Source organism: Bos mutus, chromosome X, assembly GCF_027580195.1.
Source record: "Bos mutus isolate GX-2022 chromosome X, NWIPB_WYAK_1.1, whole genome shotgun sequence".
In the NCBI taxonomy this organism is placed as follows: Eukaryota; Metazoa; Chordata; class Mammalia; order Artiodactyla; family Bovidae; genus Bos; species Bos mutus.
This window is the reverse complement of record NC_091646.1, coordinates 107367420-107380255: the sequence shown is the minus strand read 5'-3', so window position 1 is coordinate 107380255 and position 12836 is coordinate 107367420. Positions and strand designations below refer to the sequence as shown.

Genomic DNA, 12836 nt, shown 5'->3' with positions numbered 1-12836 from the left:
TGATTTTTCACATAAGCACAAAGGCAACTAATGGGAAGAAAGGATGCTCTTTTTAATAAATGGTCTGGGGGAAAGCCAAGATGGCGGAGGAGTAGGATGGGGAAAACACTTTCTCCCCACAAATTCATCAAAAGAGCATTTAAACGTCGAGTAAATTCCATTAAAACAACTTCTGAATGCCGGCAGAGGACATCAGGCACCCAGAAAAGCAAACCCAACTCCTCGAAAGGAGGTAGGAAAAATATTAAAGACAATAAAAGAGACAAAGAGGGAGGGACGGAGTTCCGTCCCGAGAAGGGAGTCTTAAAAAGAGAGAAGTTTCCAAACACCAGGAAACTTTCTCACTGCCAAATGCGTGCCGAGCTTTGGAAGCACAGAGGACAACATAACAGGGAGAAAAATAAATAAACAATTAAAACTCGTGAGATTGCAGCCCTACGGTAACTCCTCCAGCGGAGAAGCAGCGCAGACGCCTGCATCCGCCATTAGCAAGCGGGGTTGGGCAGGGAGGCGCAGCGCGGGCTGCATCGCTGAGAGTAAGAATCTGGCCTGAATACCTGAGCACTATCTGAGCGAAATAATTTGGGCTAGCAAACCAGACTGTGGGATATCTACCATGCGAAAAAGCCAGCCCTAACCTAAGACACCGCCAGCCCACGACGGAACAAAGGACTAAACAGAGGTAGCCGGCTGCAAACCTTCCTCCGGGTGACAGGCAGCCAGAGCCGGAAGGGGGCAATCACAGCCCCAGAGAGACATTATCTATAAAACTGGCTTTTGCTAACTAAAACTTATTGGGGTCTGGACGGTTAACATCTGCCTGAGAAGGTGTGCCGGTTTTACACCCAGATAACCAAGTGGCGGGAGGCGATAAGTTGCAGCATTGGCGCCGCCAAACACCTCATCACCTGAGCTGCTCGGACCTGGGAAGAGCACAAAACGCAGCCCCAACTGAGTCTGCGCCTCTGAGGACTACCTGAGTGCCTGAACCTGAGCGGCTTGGACCTGGGAGGTGCATGCAACCCAGGGCCAGCCTCGGATTGTTCCCGGCGGAACAACCTAGAGCCTGAGCAGTGTGGGCAGGGAGGCTACACGCGCCATGAGCGGGGGCAGACCCAGTGTGGCTGAGGCACTGCGAGCGCACGCCAGTGTCATTTGTTTGCAGCATCCCTCCCTCCTCCCCCATAGCGCGACTGAACAAAGAGAAGAAATACAGCTCCACCCACCAGAACACCGACACAAGCTTCCCTAACCAGGAAACCTTGACAAGCCACCTCTACATACCCACACACAGCGAGGAAACGCCACAATAAAGAGAACTCCACAAACTGCCAGAATACAGAAAGGACTCCCAAACTCAGCAATTTAAACAAGATGAAGAGACAGAGGAATACCCAGCAGATAAAGGAACAGGATAAATGCCCACCAAAACCAAACAAAAGAGGAAGAGATAGGGAATCTACTTGATAAAGAATTCCAAATAATGATAGTGAAATTGATCCAAAATCTTGAAATTAAAATGGAATCACAGATAAATAGCCTGAGACAAGGATTGAGAAGATGCAAGAAAAGTTTAACAAGGACCTAGAAGAAATAAAAAAAGAGTCAATATATAATGAATAATGCAATAAATGAAATTAAAAACACTCTGGAGCCAACAAATAGTAGAATAACAGAGGCAGAAGATAGGATTAGTGAATTAGAAGATAGAATGGTAGAAATAAATGAATCAGAGAGGATAAAAGAAAACGAATTAAAAGAAATGAGGACAATCTCAGAGACCTCCAGGACAATATTAAACGCTACAACATTCAAATCATAGGGTTCCAGAAGAAGAAGACAAAAAGAAAGACCATGAGAAAATACTTGAGGAGATAATAGTTGAAAACTTCCTAAAATGGGGAAGGAAATAATCACCAAGTCCAAGAAACCCAGAGAGTCCCAAACAGGATAAACCCAAGGAGAAACACCCCAAGACACATATTAATCAAATTAACAAAGATCAAACACAAAGAACAAATATTAAAAGCAGCAAGGGAAAAACAACAAATAACACACAAGGAATTCCCATAAGGATAACAGCTGATCTTTCAATAGAAACTCTTCAAGCCAGGAGGGAATGGCAAGACATACTTAAATGATGAAAGAAAATAACCTACAGCCCAGATTATTGTATGCAGCAAGGATCTCATTCAAGTATGAAGGAGAAATCAAAAGCTTTTCAGACAAGCAAAGCTGAGAGAATTTTGCACCACCAAACCAGCTCTCCAACAAATACTAAAGGATATTCTCTAGACAGGAAACACAAAAATGGTGTATAAACTCAATCCAAAACAATAAAGTAAATGGCAACGGGATCATACTTATTAGTAATTACCTTAAACGTAAATGGGTTGAATGCCCCAACCAAAAGACAAAGACTGGCTGAATGGATACAAAAACAAGACCCTACATATGTTGTCTACAAGAGACCCACCTCAAAACAGGGGACACATACAGACTGAAAGTGAAGGGCTGGAAAAAGATTTTCCATGCAAATTGGGACCAAAAGAAAGCAGGAGTCACAATACTCAGATCAGATAAATTAGACTTTAAAACAAAGGCTGTGAAAAGAGACAAAGAAGGTCACTACATAATGATCAAAGGATCAATCCAAGAAGAAGATATAACAATTATAAATATATATCCACCCAACATGGGAGCACCGCAGTATGTAAGACAAATCCTAACAAGTATGAAAGGAGAAATTAACAATAACACAATAATAGTGGGAGACTTTAATACCCCACTCACACTTATGGATAGATCAACTAAACAGAAAATTAACAAGGAAAAAAAAACAACATGTATCTATAAAGCTCACTAAAGCAAAGCACAGTAAAATGAGGTACGGCAATAAAAAAAAAAAAAAATCACCACTGAAATCCCATATTGAGCAGGTGATATGCAGGGCAATTTCACATACTTTGTCTTATTTAATCCTAATGGTAGCCCTGTGATAGACATAAAAAAAAAAAAAAAAAATGAAAATAAGAGAGTAGAAACTCTATGGGTACCATTTCCCGAACTTGTACTTTCAGCTTGAGGACCCAGTGTGGGAGGAATAGGGCATGGAATTGTTGCAAAGAACCCTAAAATCTTAGACATGTTGTGCATTTTCTGAGAATGGAAATGGTTTTCCACTTCTAGACATACTATTGGATTTATTGTTGATGCAACCAATAAAGTGTGAGCTCATCTAAAAAAAAAAAAAAAAAAAAAATAAAAAGAAAACCCTTATAAAAAAAAAAAAAAAAAAAAGAGACAGATGGGAGACAAGGAAGAGATGGGCTGTAAGAAGGACAGGAGACTCAGCAGATGTGTAGGTGGCAGGGTCTACAGGTCTGCTCTGGAGCAGATCAACTTCAAATTAAAGTGTGAATTATCCCTGCATAAGAAAAAAAAAAAAAAAATAAATGGTCTGGAACAACTGGATATCCATATGGAAAAAAGAAAGAAATCTGATCAATACTTTGTACCACATACTAAAGTTACCTCAAAATGGATCACAGATCTAAATGCAGAGCCTAAAATGATAATGCTTTTAGAAAAAAACAATAGCAAAATCTTTGTGAACTTGGGCTCGGCAAAGATTTCTTAAATATGACACCATAAGCACAATCCATAAAACAAATTGACAAATTGGACTTCATCAGAATTCAAACTTCTGCTCTGTGAAAGACACTGTTTAGAGATTGGGATGAAATAATTGCAAATAACACATCCAATAAACAACTTGTATCTAGAATACACAAATAACTCTCAAAACTTCCTAATAAGTAAACAAACAACCCCAACTTAAAAAGTGGGCAAAAGATTTGAACAGATACTTCACCAAAAATGATGCATGATGACAAAGAGGCACATGAAAAGGTGTTCAACATCATTAGTCATTAGGGAAATGCAAATGAAAACCAGAATGAGATACTTCTATACCCTATTAGAATGATGGAAATTTAAAAATACTGCCAAGTGCTGATGAGGGTGTAGAGAAACTGGGACTCTAGCACATGGCTGGTGTGAATGTAAAATGGCACAGCCACCTTGGAAAACAGTATTGGAATTTCTTCAAGAAATTAAGGAAAGATAGATCTACCATATGATCAGGTCATTCCATTCTTAGGTATTTACCCAAGAGAAAAGAAAGCATATATCATACAAAGACTTGTATATGAATGTTCATAGAACCTTTATTTGTAGTAGCCAAAACCAGACAACCCAAATATCCATCAGCAGGTGGACTGGTAAACAAATTTTTGTATATCCATACCATAGAACAGTACTCAACAATAAAAAGGAATGAATTACTGATACACATAACAACATGAGTGGGCCTCAAAATCATGCTGAGTGAAAGAAGCAAGATCAAAATAAGTGTTTATACTGTATGATTTCGTTCCTATAAAATCTAGAAAATGCAAACTAATCTACAGTGACAGAAAGCATGTCAGTGGCTGCCTGGGGATAGGGGTACGAATTACAAAGGAGACTGAGGAGACTTTTGGGGGTGTTGGATGTGTTTAATATCTTGATTGCGGTGATGGCTTCAAGGATATAAACATATGTCAAAACTTACCAAATTGTCATTTTAAATATGTGCAGTTTGCTATGTGTCAATTAGACCTCACTAAAACTATCTTCAGTATAAAAGGAATATAGCTGAACACATCATCATAAAGGGGAAAGGCAAGGTGGACAAGGTCTTGTCACCAAATTCCAAAATATCTGAACCAAACATCCATCTCTGCGCCCAGCAAACATTCACTCATCCTTCAAGGCTAAGAACACGCATCTATCCCTTCCACTGTGAAGCCTTCACTATGCCTCACCCAGGAAGAGTTGGCAAATTGCTTCCTGAGCACCCCTACTGACATTGTAGCCTGCCATCCTCATAGTGCCTGTCACACTGTCTTGTATTTATTTGTGCACATATCTGTCTGAGCTCTAGCAATCTGCGACAGTTCTTTGATCATTGTGATTGCCAGCACCTAGCACAGGGCCTGGCCCAGAGTAAGTGCTTGGCAAATGTTTCTGGATGAACTGATTTGGGAACTGTCTCCTTACTGGAGCTTAGAACTGAGGAGTGGAACCTCCTGGTACCCAAATGCACTTGTTAAACCAGGGTATCCTGCGAAGATGCCAGAGTTACCAGGGTTGCTTCCTCCTGAATGTTGATGGGATCTGTCTAGACAAACAGACAAACAGACTGGCGCCCCAGACAGCCCAAGTTGCCAGGCCAACTAACTTGACCATGCCCTACCATGGTAGCCAAAAAGGAAAGAGCTACCTGAAGGTTGGAAAAATTTACATAGCAACTTCATTGTGACAGCAGAGCAGCCTGCCTGCTTGTTTGTCCATTGGTCTGTTTGTCTGTGTACCCCAAAACCAGACTCTACCTGGATGTACAGGTACTCGAAAGCAGCAGGATCCCGACGCAGCAGCTCCACGGGGTCTTTGGGAAAGAAGCTTATCCGGAAGAGGCATTTCATTCCATGATAGTGTGTCCGCTGCACTACCTGAATCCCGGAAGTGAGAGGTGGGAGGAAAAGAGATCAGGAATCAATGGCTGGGGTGGCAGGAGTCTGCTCAGGGCCCCCCGAACAGAGCTAGGTGCTATTTCCTACTCTGTCTTCTGCCTGGCTGATTCCAATTACCCTCGGGGAAAGTGATGAGGAGCCGAGTCTTTTTTGCTCTTCTGACCCAAAGTGATTAGAATTTTTCAAACCACTGATCCATGACTTGGTCTTTATCAACAACCCAAGGCCCAGGACACAAGGTAGGAAGAAAGAGCTCCCGGCAACTTCTCTGACTCTTCTTGCTGTGGGGCCTTTGCCTTGCAGAGGGGCTCAGCCTCTGGCAGAGGAAGTTGCTGATGAGCAACGAAATCAAAGAGTTAAAATCCTATTTGGAGGTGTAGCTGAAACAAGCCAGCAATATGCCAGTAACTGCTGAAGCTGGGATGGGTAATGAGGGTTCATTATCCAATTCCTTCTACTTTGGTGTATGTTTGAGATTTTTTAAATTATAAATTTATTTATTTTATTTGGAGGCTAATTACTTTACAATATTGTATTGGTTTTGCCATACATCAACATGAATCCGTAATAAAAATGCTTAAAAATCCCATTTGGAACAAGAGATCAGTTGGATCCATAAGCTCCCCTGATGGGCAGGGAGGTGATTAGGCCTCCATCCAGGCAGGCCATCCACCTTTTTTCCTTCATAGATGGGAACCTAAGTCTCTGGACTACATTTGGCTGAGAACTACCCTTGAAGAATTCCTCTCTCTTAAATCCTTTCATTTTGGTGTGTCTCATTTCAGCTTTTGCTTTGCTTCCTTTAGACATTTCTTTCTGGCCGTCCCTCTCCAACTCCTTCTCTCCCTCTCTGAGAATATTCTTTTTTTTAAAGCAAATGAGAGATTCTTTCTTTCTTTGGCCATGCCATGTGGCATGTGGGATCTTAGTTCCCTGACCAAGGACCAAACCTGTGTCCCTCTGCATTGGGAGAACAGACTCTTAACCACTGGACCGCCAGGGAAGTCTGCACTGCCTGGGAATACTGATTGGCCCTGGTTGCCTGTCTTCCTCTTCGTGGTGAATCACCATTAGTGAAACGTTATCCAGCAATCCTGGATTTCACTGGCTTTTTTCCATAGGCGGGGAAGATAAGACACTTCCCCCTACTCCACTGTGGAACCTGACATGGCTGTCACATGGGTGACACGGGTGACACACTGTCCATTCTTGGCTTCACTCAGCCCCTCCTCAGTCCACGTGTCAGCCTCGGGGGTTTCACTAGACTCCACTCGCCGACTCCTCCATATTACAGCGCTAATCTGAAGGTTGAGTGTCCTCTCAGAGGCAGAAACGTCTAGCAGGCAGGGACTCCATGAGATGGTGGAGTTGACACTGCTCTTCAACTCAGCCTTCCACACAATGAATTGCCACTCCATGCCTTCCCTAACTAGTGACCACCAAGACTAACAACCGTCATGCCTTTTTTAGGTTACAAGAGACATTTTAAAGAATTTATTTATTTATTTTGGCTGAGCTGAGTGGCTTGTGGGATCTTAGTTCCCCAAGCAGGGATTGAACGTGGGCCCTCAGCATGGAAAACATAGGGAGTCCTAACCACTGGACCACCAGGGAATTCCCAAGAGGCATTTTCTTTAAAACTTTTTTGGGATATGGACCATTTTTAAAGTCTCTATTGAATTTGTTACAATGTTGCTTCTATTATGTTCTGTTTTTAATTTTTTTTTTTTGGTCATGAGGCATGTGGGATCTTAGCTCCCTGACCAGGGATCAAACCCACACCCCCTATATTGGAAGGTAAAGTCTTAACCACCAGACTTCCAGGAAAGTCCCTCAAGGGACATTTTTAAAGGCCTCTGTGGGTGGTTGGGACAGATCTTGATTGAGAACTGGGACTTCTAGGAGCTGGCTGAGCAAGTCATGATGAATTTTCCAGTAAGAGATTGCCTGGTGGCCTCTTGTCTACTAGAGGCCACTTGCAAAGGTATGAAGCTGTGACAGAGGAATTACTTACATAAGCCAGGGGCTGCTTGTCCTGGAGAAGCAGGAACTTTTGGTTCTGTTCTGGTCCGGCATACTCAAGGACAAGAGCAAAGTGCTCAATGTACCTCAGGGAAAGCCGGTCCTGTAATGTCACCATCACATCCTATAAAGACAAAGGAGCCTTGAGAGAGAGAGATCCCTTCCAGCTCTAAGATACTTTCTGTACCCAACATGGCAGAAGGGGACTGAACATCAAGAGAGTCCTGGGGAGAAGGCTGAGGGTGGGAAAGTGGGTCAGACAGAGCCACTGGCCTTCAGGGTGGCCCAGGCACAGGGCTCCAGGACGAGGAGAGTGACCTAGGAGTGTTGTTCAGAGGCCTAGGCCCTGGAGAACACAGAAGGGGTGAAGGGAGGTCTTCCTAAACTTGGTTGGTCCATGTAGATGGCAAAAGAAGGTCATGGCCCTTCCTCCCCCTCCCCCCTCTCCATTCAACCAATGATCTCCTGAGCCTGTCCTTAGTGCCATGTGTGGTGTGGGTTCTTCCCTCAGCTTCTCACGTAAATGAGGATGTTCCCTCTGGTTTGTCCAGCAACTCTTTACTTAGGAATCAACAAAAGCCAAGGCCACAATTACATGATTTCAAAGGTACATGATTTCTGGATTCATAATCTAAATTGAATGACTTGCAGTTACTGGCAAAATATTCATCTTTGTCACTGGCTTTTAGAGATGATCAATTTACCAACTTGAAAAATGTGTCCATGCAGAGGAACAACATCACATGTTCTATGTACAGTCAGGAATCTGATGACTTCCAAGCTCCGTCTGCTCTGCTGCCTGCCTTTTAATATTAGGGTGTCTGGAACAGATCTGTGGGGGCTGCCCACATGTCAGTTCTGAGACTTCCCATCTACCTGCTGTGACTTTGGCATACACCGACCTCTAACACGTGTGTTTTAGAGTCAGCGTGGCTCAAGCCTCCAAGGGCCAGAGAGAAGCAGACTTGGGAATGCAAAGCTCCCTTCTAGCCAGGGTTGCCAAACAAGCCCCTCAGTGAACACTGAAAGCCGATTTGCTATTCAAATGCCAGGCTGGAAACTGGCGGGTACTTGAGAGTATCTCTTTGTATTATGCAAGTAGTCACAGAGGCCCCAGTGTTGCTGGAGTGCTGGCACAGACAAATGAGGTTGTCTTTGCCTTTCAACTGCAGTGGGACTGTGGGTGGCCAAGCTGGTGATTGCCAAATTGTATTACAAGTGTAATGGCCCCCGTGCCAGGCTGTCAATTCACCCAGGTACCTCTCCAGGACAAGTGGCTGGGCAACCTGTCCAAGTTCCAATGAAGCAGCCAGTGCACCCTGAAGTCAGGGTATGGTCACCAACCAGGGGCTGCCATTGTTTTGGAAAGCTGGGGCTACCTGGAAGCACCAATGGTGGTGACATTGTGAGGGGAGAGAATGCTTAGAGAAGCTACTCAGGCAAAAGAGAGTGGTAAATGCTCCAGTGTGGGAACAGATCAACATGGCCATACCAGTCCATGATGTAACACACAGGAAGATTCTGACACACCCATACCCACTTCTTGGACTTGGACTTGGGAGGGCACTTGGACATCAATGGGTGGCTTAGTTTTAATGTCTGTCCCATAGACGGAAGCCTTCAACAGTCAAGAGACCACCTCAGGACAGCTTTGGGAGTGTGTTTTAGTCCTAGGTTCCCTGGGGAATCCACCCAGGCCTAAGCCTTCCAAAGAAACTCTTGGTTCAACCAACACAGGTTAAATAAAGCCTAGAGTTTTGCAACTTGGCTGCTACTAGCGCTTTGGACAGGACAATTCTTCATCATTTGGGGACTATTCCATTTCTTGTGGGACACTTGGCATCTCTGACCCTGAGACACTAAATGCCAGTAGCACGCCAAACCATGGGGATGACCCCACATACACTCAGACATTCCCAAAAACTACCTGGGAGGGGGCAACGCTGACCCAGGCTGAGAATCGCTGGCAAAGTCAATTCTGAACACCTGGTAACTCCTCTTAGGGAAAGTTTCCTGGCCCACAGCTTGCTTTAGTGCAGGGTTGTATTGGTCTCAGCAGGGGTACCCCAGGAGAGCCCTGGGCCAAGTGGGTTTTCTGGGCAGGTGCTGTAGCTGCCTGGCAGTCTTGTTGTTCAGTCACTAAGTCGTATCCGACTCTTGTGACTCCGTGGACTGCAGCCTGCCAGGCTCTGGGAAGCATTAACTGCATGGAAACATTCACTCTGAGGATGGCATTCTCTTTCTGGAGAGAATCCAGAAGGAGCAGGAACAGATATTTCTGTCCCAGAGCAGAGTAGATCCAGGTGGTTAATGGTACATACTTCTCATCCTCAGGACTAAGGGAATCGCTACAACTTCGCTGCTGCTGCTGCTGCTGCTGCTAAGTCGCTTCAGTCATGTCCAACTCTGTGCGACCCCATAGACTGCAGCCCACCAGGCTCCCCCGTCCCTGGGATTCTCCAGGCAAGAACACTGGAGTGGGTTGCCATTTCCTTCTCCAATGCATAAAAGTGAAAAGGGAAAGTGAAGTCACTCGGTCGTGTCTGACTCTTAGCGACCCCATGGACTGCAGCCTACCAGGCTCCTCCGCCCATGGGATTTTCCAGGCAAGAGTACTGGAGTGGGGTGCCATTGCCTTCTCTCCAAATGCCTGGCTGAGTTGTTAAGAATCAGAGCTCTTTAGTTGCTCTTCTTGTGAAAGGAATAGCCAAAGGGACTGTTGGTGGACTTTTTTCAATCTTGGTTCAGTGCTTAAGAGCTGGCTGTTATTTAAAAAGCAAGGCATGGCTAAGCTAATCTCCTGAGAGATCATTTGTTGATTTCTGTGTGTAAACTTGCATAGGTGTTATTGTAGCAATACAAATCACTTTTGCTTTATAAATGGTTTAATGATCATCACACTCCTTAGCTCCTACAAGTCATGAAGGATGCAAGGTAACATGACACAAAGCAGTTTGTTAACAGATGTGTGCACACATGCATGCCTACCCACATGCATGCACATGTACATGAATGCACACACACACACATTTACAATCACTAGCACACAGTTGGGCAGGCAACTTTCCCCCCACCACAGTCATCCAACAACTGTACGTTTTTACAACCAGGTACTTCCAGGAGCAGGAGGTCAAAGACCAAGAGCACCTTGCTCTGGCAGTGAGCAGCCCTGTGCAGACTCAGAGGAACTCTGAGACCAGCGGCTGTGTGTGCTCCAGAGAGTACAGTACCGACCCGCGAGAGGAGATTTTGTAGGTACCTTAACAGTAGTCCGGCCATCAAACGTGAATGACTTGATCTGCCCATTTTCTAAGAAAACCTTCAGGACATTGGGGATGAGGAGGAGAGCTTCTTTCTTCATCATTTTCTGTGAAAGGACAAGAAGGGGGCTCATTTAGAAGGAGGAGGGAAGCAGAAAGGAAGAGAGAGGAGTGAGTGAAGGAGAGGGAGCCAAAGGTATGGAAGGACAGAGACAGAAGAAAGAACTGATCAAAGATAACATTACACAGAGACCAAAAGCAAATTCTCCAAGAAGACAATGGGCCATATCCAAAGCTCACCCTTCATTTGATGTCACAGCACACCCACGGTCTACTGTGGCTCAAAGCTCCACAGCTCAGAGGGGGCTTGGCCAATAGAGACCACCACACACTGAAGGGCTGATGGGAGGTCTTAGGAGCCCACCTCACTCACCAGCTCCTATCTCCTGCCTCCTTCCTTTCCACCGGGCCCCTCACACATTGAGATCACTTCCATGCCTTTGCCCTGCCAGTCTCCCTCCGTCCAAGCATCTTAGGTCTTCTCTGACCTAGTCCATGCCTACTTCTCCAGTCATGTCTTATCATTCCTGGTACCCACACTGTTCTTTCATACCTGTATACCTCTAGCAACTCATCATTTGAGGACTGCCTCACTCCCCAAAGGACATTTAGCATCTCTGACTCTGAGACACTAAATGCAATAACAAGCCAAATCATTGGGATGACCCCAAACACCCTCCAGATATTCCCAAAAGCTCTCTGAGAGTGGGCAGTACTGACCCTGATTGAGAACCACTTGCAAAGCCCAGTTCTGAACACCTGACAACTCCTTAAAGCTTTCCTGGCTTAGGCATTTCTGTATTTATAGAGTGGTTCATGTTAGGCTCTTGATAAACCTTTATTAAATAAAGACTGTTTCCTCTGCCTCCCTCTTTTGATACCTGGAAAACTTCTACTCATCCTTCAAAACCCAGCTTAAATATGAATTCTGTAAAGCCTGTCTAATATCATTAGGTACTTGAACCTGGTGTTCCCACATTGTTCTTTTAGCAACTTATACACACCTATCAGTTGTTGTCGTTCAGTCGCTAAGTCATGTCCAACTCTTTGCCACCCCATGGACTACAGCATGCCAGACCTCCTTGTCCTTCACACACCTCTCTAAGTGCTCTTAAATATTTAAGTATTTCCTTATGCATTCATTTTTTTAAATTTTTTTTAATCTTTTGGCCACACTGTGTGGCATGTGGGATCTTAGTTCCCTGACTAGGGATTGAAACCACATCCCCTGCATTGGCAGCATGGAGTCTTAACCACTAGACTGCCAGGGAAGTCCCAGTGCTCTTTTTGAAGAATGTGTGTCTTTTGTAACCAAACAGTTAACTCAGCACTGGGACTATGTCCTATTCAATCTTTGTGGCCCTGACATTGAGCAGAGTTCCCAGCACACAGATGGTGCTCAATAAATGGCTGCTGAACATATGAGCAGGAGGTGCTTAATATGTGCTTGCTTGATTAGACTCATTACGGAAATCCAACCATTTCCTTGGGCCAACATCATCAGTTCTAGAGGACCTGAAAAGCTGCCTCAGACGTGCAGTGTCCTGAATTCTCTGAGCCTCTGCTACACACTCAGCACTATACTAAGCCTCATGAGGGTACAGCAAAAGCAGAGGACCAGGGTCTAGCCTTATACTGTTTTTAAAAACATTATTTATTTATGGCTGTGCTGGGTTTTTGCTGCTGCAAGCAGCCTTTCTCTAGTTGCTGGTGAGCAGGGGCGCTTCTCTCGTTGCAGAGCATGGGCTCAGTAGTGGTGGTGCATGGGCTTAGTTGCTCCGTGGGATGTAGGATCTTCCCTGACTGGGATTGAACCTGTGACCCCTGCACTGGCAAGTGGATTCTTAACCACTAGACCACTAGGGAACTCCAAGCCTTACACTCTTACAGTGACGTGGCACACACATGATCCACTAGA

The 12836-nt window shown here is 44.7% G+C and overlaps 1 protein-coding gene across 1 annotated transcript in view; it reads right to left on the bottom strand.

The window, feature by feature from the left end:
- The window catches only part of FRMPD3 (FERM and PDZ domain containing 3), a 71479-nt gene that overhangs the window by 37552 nt on the left and 21091 nt on the right, over positions 1–12836 (bottom strand). The window contains exons 5-7 of the mRNA XM_005902507.2: positions 10858–10965; positions 7591–7722; positions 5436–5555 (exon numbers count right to left, since the gene is read on the bottom strand). Of these exons, the coding sequence (XP_005902569.2) occupies positions 5436–5555; positions 7591–7722; positions 10858–10965 (360 nt within the window). The remainder of the gene's footprint in view (positions 1–5435; positions 5556–7590; positions 7723–10857; positions 10966–12836) is intronic.